This window comes from Artibeus jamaicensis, unplaced genomic scaffold, assembly GCF_021234435.1.
Source record: "Artibeus jamaicensis isolate MK-2021 breed Jamaican fruit bat unplaced genomic scaffold, CSHL_Jam_final contig_944, whole genome shotgun sequence".
Taxonomy (NCBI): Eukaryota; Metazoa; Chordata; class Mammalia; order Chiroptera; family Phyllostomidae; genus Artibeus; species Artibeus jamaicensis.
In genome coordinates, this window is record NW_026522020.1 from 3,437,058 (window position 1) to 3,443,644 (window position 6,587).

At 59.5% G+C, this 6,587-nt stretch overlaps 1 protein-coding gene across 2 annotated transcripts; it reads right to left on the reverse strand.

The window, feature by feature from the left end:
* Positions 1–292: 292 nt before the first annotated feature.
* GBX2 (gastrulation brain homeobox 2) lies at positions 293–2,338 on the reverse strand. Of its 2 annotated transcripts, none has more exons than XM_037161347.2 (2): positions 1,816–2,338; positions 293–816 (listed from the first exon to the last, which is right to left on the reverse strand). In XM_037161347.2, exons 1-2 carry the CDS (start codon positions 2,336–2,338, stop codon positions 293–295), a joined length of 1,047 nt encoding a protein of 348 aa, XP_037017242.2. The 2 variants fall into 2 exon arrangements, with proteins under 2 accessions (XP_037017242.2, XP_037017244.2); XM_037161349.2 differs by having other exon boundaries at positions 708–862.
* Positions 2,339–6,587: the final 4,249 nt, after the last annotated feature.

Below are 6,587 nucleotides of genomic sequence, written 5' to 3' on the forward strand. Positions count from 1 at the left end.
ATGACTGGGCGGTTTGGCCCGTAACTTTCAAACCAGTGCAGCCGAAACCCTCGTTCGTGTAGACATCTACGTACAGTGTCGGGCAGGGTAATAAATATTTAGTGCGTCTGCAGCTGTCACGGTGGCCCCTTCGAAAGCAGTCTTTTCACGCCTGTTTAATGGATATGCTCTGAATTTGCTTGGGATGTCCAAAGGTGGGGGCGACGGAGTTTTGCTCCCAACCAGGCGCAACGCACCCCCGGTCCCCTCCAGCAGGGACATGGTGGCGCAGGCCCTGGTCCTCCCTGGGCCCTCAGGGCCGGGCCTGCTCCAGCTGCTGATGCTGACTTCTAATGGCGAACCTGCTGACGTGGACGGGGATGGGGACGACGATCTTGGGGTTCCGGGAGGGCTCCCCTGTCTTGGAGTTGGCATTGCCTGCCTTCACCCGTTTCCACTTGGCCCTGCGGTTCTGGAACCAGATTTTCACCTGCACCTCGCTGAGTTTGAGGGCGTGGGCGATCTGCGAGCGCTCGGTCAGCGACAGGTACTTTTTGCAGTGGAATTCCTTCTCCAGCTCCAGGAGCTGCTCGCTGGTGAAGGCAGTCCGCCTCCGCCGGTTCTTGCCGGTGGACGTGGTGCTGCCCGCCGCGCCGCCGCTGGGCGGGGGCTCCTCCAGCGCGTGGCCCGGGTCTTCCTCCTTGTGAGCCGCCTGGCCAGGAAGATTGTCATCCGAGCTGTAGTCCAGATCGCTCTCCAGCGAGAAACTCTCCTCCTTGCCCTTCGGGTCGTCTTCCACCTTTGACTCGTCTTTCCCTTGCCCTCTGACAGCCCCGACTGAAAGCAAAACCAAACGGTGTTTTATTACACTGCGCCCACCGGCCTGTGCCTCTCCCTTCCCACGGTGCCTCGCCGTTTTCTCCCTTAGCGAATTGTCTTTCTGTGACATTAACACATTGTAATGTCCTGGCCTTCGGAGATCCGTGAGAAAGCTCAAAGGAGAGGAGGGGACAGCACTGGCAAAGGCCCTTTGCCCGGAGCCATCACTCAAGGGGCTGGACTTGCGGCCTCTGCACCCTCCCTGCCTCCCCAGCTTAAGGCGAAGTCACCGGAGGAATGAGGCCCCAGAGAGCGTCCTCTTTGGCCCCAGGGTGGAAGCTGGGCGAGGACGGACGGGGAGTTCACGATCCTGCCCCTAAAGTGGAATTTTATGAAGCTCCATTTCGTCTCAGCCAGAGTGGGGGCTCAGGGAAGTGAGAATGCCAGGTCATCTTTTGTTTTGTTTTTGTTTTTGTTTTTTGAAGCAGATAATGTTGGTCAAAGGTAGCTTAAGTTTGGTAGCCTAAGGAAAAGTTCACACACACGCAGATGCACAGCCTCTGGGGAGTCCGACCCTCCCGGGCGAGCAGCAAGCCCCGTGAAGGGGCTGAATAGGTGGGTCTGGGCGCCCCAGGAACCAGCCCTGTGGAGACGCGGAGCCCAAACCGCCCTTACGGCTGAAACCGACCCGGGACCTGTTCAGGGGAGGGGGCACGGGCGAGGGGAGGCTTCGTCAAACTTACAGCCAGATGGGAGCTAAATGCGCCCCCACCCAAGCCCAATCCAGGGGCTGTGCTTATTGCATTGCTCTAAAAGCTCCCCGGGGTCCCCGCGGCTCAACTGGGCCGCTGCCTCCCGCTCTCCAGGAGGGGGAGGGGGGGTGGGGTGGGTAGGTAGGTAGGGCGAGGGTCTGGCGGGGGCTCGGCCTCTCCCCCTCGGCCCCAGCGGGAACTCGGAGCTGGCTCGCCCCCGCCTCCTTCCGCACTCGCGCCCGGGTTGCGCGCGCTGCCGACTCACCGAGAGATGCCTGCACCGCCTCCGCCGCCGAGAAGGCGAGCAGCGAGCCCTCCTTGGCCAGGAAGCCTTTGCCGTCCTCAGCGTCAGCTTGCAGCGCCTCCGCCTTGTCGAAGTTGCCGCCGCCCGGCAGTGGCTGAGGCGCGAACTTACGGGAGGCCGCCGCCTCCTGGTGCTGGGGAGACGCGGAGAAGCCTCCGGGCAGCGTGGCCATGAGCGTAGAGGTGAGCGCCATGCCCTGCGCCAAGCTGGAGCAGAAGCCGGTGGGCAAGCTGGGGATCTGGTGGTGAGGGTGCGCGGGAGGCAGCGCGGGCTGCAGCGCGGCCTGGGGCAGCGCGGGCGGAGGCGGCGGCGGGGGTGGCAGCACCACCGGCCGGTAGGGCATAAACATGGGGTAGCCGGTGTAGACGAAATGGCCGGGGCTGGGCTGCGGCGGGCTGCCGATCAGCGAGTCTATGCTGAAGGCGGTACTACTCCCCAGCGGGCGCTGCATCATCATCAGCGACGGCGGGAACGCTGCGCTCATAGACGCGCTCGGGAGAGGCCGAGGAGAGGCGAAAAGTCTCTGCGCCGCGCCGCCGCCAGGAAGCCCGCCGGGCACCTGGAGCACAGTCGGGCAGCGGCGGAGCGGTAGTCGGAGAGCAAACGCCGCTGCCCCTCAGTCCTGGGCCCGCTGCATGCCCAACGGTTGCGGGTGGCAGGCGGGATGAGGTCGTGCGCCCCGGAGCGGAGAGGGCGCCCGGGCTCCGCGGACTGGCTGGAGCCGCTGCCCGCCGCCTGCGGGTAGGAGCCTGCGCGCGTCGCTTTCGCAGCCCTGGACCGTCTGTCCGTCCGCCCCGCAGTCCGTAGCCTCCGGCGGGCCGCTGGGGAGCGGGCGAAGCTGGCGCACTTGTCTTCGGCGGGCGCCGCCAGCACCTTTAAATCGCGCTCCTCTTTCTCATTCACATTTTGCCAGCTACCCGGCCGAGGTCTCCTCACGTGGGGCCGGGCGCCGCCACCTATTGGCTGCGCTAGAAGGGGCGGGGGAAGGCGGAGCCCCGCCCCCTCCTCCCGGGCAGGCGGCTAGCGAGCTGCAGGCGCCTCCAGCGGAGCGCGCGGGCCCCGGAGCCCGAACCGGCAGTGCCGCGCAAACTTGAAAGGGGCTGCTGACACCCTCAAGGCCCGAATCCGGCGCCCGGCAGCCCCATAGAGGCCGCCTCCAAAGGCAGCTTCTGGGGCTAGGGCCCGCCGCGATTCTCTGCATCAGAACAAACCTGCTCTCGGCTCACCCTAGCTCTGGGTGCTGCCACTGCTGGGTCCCGGCCGGGTTCCCAGAGTTGGGGGCAGGGTCCTGCAGCTTCAGACCCGCCCCTAGGGCTCTGGCCCGGAGCTGGCAGCGCCTGCCCGCCGCGGGGTACCTGCGGGGTTGCTCCTTGAGGAGCAACCGGCGTGGCGGGCAGGGAGGCTGCTGGTTCCCCCATCCCGAGCTAGGCCCTCCCGTGAGCGATCCTTTCTCATTTTTCATGACATTCTTAATCATCGCACCTATTTGCCTCGGCGCACCAAAATAACAGCCACGATAATTATGATAATAAAGCGAGTCCTTTATCTCCTCCATCCTCGGGGAGGAAGGGGGGAGTTGCTGTGCCCCCAGATTGTATAACGTGAGATTATCCTGATGAAAGCTTTATGATGTTTGCTCAAATAAAAGCTGCGTTTTGTAAATAGGCGCTAATTAAGCACGTTGAGAACCGAGGGAGCGCTCACCCTGGCGCCGCCGCCTGGTTTCCAGCTTGAGGACTGGAGGGCGCGCGGCTGCCCTTTGCCTCCTGCAGGATGGAGCCGACTCCCTCCAGATGTTTCTCTCCTCTGGACGATGGTAAAACCCCAGAATCTGGGAGTAAGAGAATTGGCGGGGAGAGGGGGGCGCTAGGAATGTTCTTATCCCCTTTTCCAGGATAAAAACAAAACTTTCAGCTCTTGTGGTCCCTTTAAAAATAAAATCATTTCATCTCAAGGGTAGACCGTGCAAAGCGCGCCGGCGCGCGCGGGGTTTCCACGCGCCTCCAGGGCCTCAGCTCCAACTTCCCGGGTCCAGACGTTGAAGCTCCGCGCTCCGGAGGAGAGGAGCAATGGGCATTGTCCACCGGCCATTAACAATCAGCTCACGCGGAGGGTCTAGTGGTTGGGGAGTTGGCCCGTGTTGGACGTGCGTTATGTATCACTTACAAGCACATTTAATTGGGAGATAAAGATAAATCGATCTTTATGAATTTATCGACTCGATTCTTTGAAGCTCCCTTTTCTCTTCCTCTTTCTCTCGCTCTCACCCCAAGGCTCCCCGCGGACGTCTTAATCCCAGACCTCCTCCTCACCCCCGGTCTGGCCAGAGACCCGCTGCCCACCCGAACGGTCCTGGAGGGGAAAGGGTAGGGTGCCGAGAAAAGGCGGGCCCCGCGCCAGCCCTCGGCCTCCTCCTCGCCTTCCCACCCCTCCTTCCCACCCCCGGACAAAGCCGTCTGGAGCGCGGCTGCCCACCGCAGGCCGCAGTAATGGAGGGCCGCGGCAGCAGGCGGAGTGAAAAGAATTCATTAGGTCGCTGCCCGTGTCGCCTCTACTCCCTTTGCGCCAGGACCTGGAGGCGGCTGGCGCGGTGCAGGGAAATGAGTTCCCGTTGGGGTCCACGGGGAAGGAGGTGTTTGTGGGGCGGGTCCCTGAGCTCTACCCCTCTTCCTGCACTCCTACAAAAGAAGACAGAGAAGAAAAGGAAAAGGAAAAAGAATGGAAGCCCAGGGCAAAAGGCTGATTTCTTTATGAGCATAATAAATACTCCCTCTCATTATGAGATAGTTACAGTCACACGGGCTGGGGTCCGGTGAACTTGTTTTTTTGAATACTAGGAAAGAACCCCCGGCTCCTGGCTTGATTTACGTTGCCACAGCCCGGTCCCCGCGCTGCCTGACGCTGGCCCGCCTGTGCGGGCTGCCAGGCGTCTCACCCAGCCAGGGTCGCCGTCCATGTTGCTGTTTCGCTGTAAAAATATTGTTCTAGGGACTTCCGTCGCCCGCTTACCCTCTGAGAGCCAGGTAACCCTTTGATTATTTTGATGATAATTCCAAATTTAAAGTTCAGCAAGAAGATTTAGGTCCGTTGAATTATAGCTACACTTGAAATAATTTGATGGCATATTATTTGCATCCATAAATTGCCATGCAAAGTATTGACTGCAGGGGTTGTAATACTAATCTTCTTTTATTAGTGAGCTCAGAGAATTCTCATCAATATGAATTTTATTTACTAGTGTGCTTTTTCTCGAGTGCAATGCAGTAATATTTTCTCATCGGATGCTTAACTGCTTAGAAAACTACTGTTCGCGTCATAAAAGGGTCCTTGTGTTTCTCAGTGATTAACAAGATTCATTCCGGGCGCCTCCGCTACCTGCGCCGCGCTCGGAGCGTGGGGACTGCGGGTAATAAAAGCCTTTAGAGTTTTTCCTCGGCTTCTCGGGGAGATTTATGGGCAGCGAGCGACAGGTACTGGTCTCACCAGCCTTTGGATCCCTACCTGCCTGGCGCGCAGCTGCCTCGCCCCGCAGGGTCTGAGCGCCTCGGCCGGCCTTGGTGGCGCCGGGGAAGCACCTGGAACAGATCCTACACTCCAAGACCCCCTCCCCACCCCTCCCAATAGGAAGAACGCAGGACGCACGGAAGGGAGAGCTGGGTCCTCCAGTTAGTTTCCGAGAACTTTTTTTTTTTTTCCCCAGAGAACTTCCCTCGGGGTGGAAGTTGGCCCAGCTCCGGGGCACTGTCCTCGGCGGGTGCCAAGCTGGTGTCAAGATCGCATTAAGCAACTTAAAACCTCAGAGGTCAGTAAAAGGGAAGGTAATTAAGTTGTCTCCGCGCCCCGGGCCTGTCCCAGGCAGCCCCCGGTGGCCTGCAGGTGTGCGCAGCCCCAGTAAAGTGCTGACCACACGAAGTGGGCCCACGGAGGCCAGCCCAGAGGAGGGACCTCCGCGACCGCCAGGGGCGAGGTCGCGGGTGGGCGTGGGGAGGGGGCGGCGTGGGAGCCCCGAAGTCTCGGGGGTGTGGAGCAACCCGTGGGCCTCGCCGGGCGGAGCGCTCGCCGGCGTCCGGAGCCAGGCAGCCGCGCCGGTTCCTCCGGTAACCGAGTTGTTTTTATTTATAGAGTCTTCCAGAGGCCCGATCATTCGGTCATTGCCGCGGCTCTTGCTCCTGGCAATAGTTGGGAAATAGCTTGGGATGGGTTTTATTTATGGAAGGGCAATTGGGATTCACACCCAGCTAACCCAGGACAGTCCCCCCACCCGGCCCAAGACGCGCTTACAAAGAGGGGCTTGTGTAAAATTCTCCATCAGACACACCAATTTGCAAGTAGCAGAAAGCACTGAAGCCTCATTTTTTTAAAACTATTTTATTCAGCTTTTTTTTTTTTTTTAATCTGAAAGCCCAAAATAGACTCCATGTGGTTCTAAGTGAAGTCAGCCCTTGGCCGGCTTTGAAATAGCTCCCGCAATTATGTAAAAGAGCCATTCAGCAACAGGACGGAATTAAAAGGGATCGCGCCCGCTCCCTTTCACCGCCGGCCTCTCATGTTTGGCTTTTCAAAGCACTTCCAACACGATGTCTTTCTCCAGGACAAAAGGCAGAACAAAAAAAGTCCCCAAACTTGTAAATTGAACGTCAAGGGAACTTTAAACAATTTAAAGCCCATAAATAACGATAAAGGGGACTGGCAAAAAAAGGCAAACCCATTCAATTAATAGAGTTTCCCAAGCA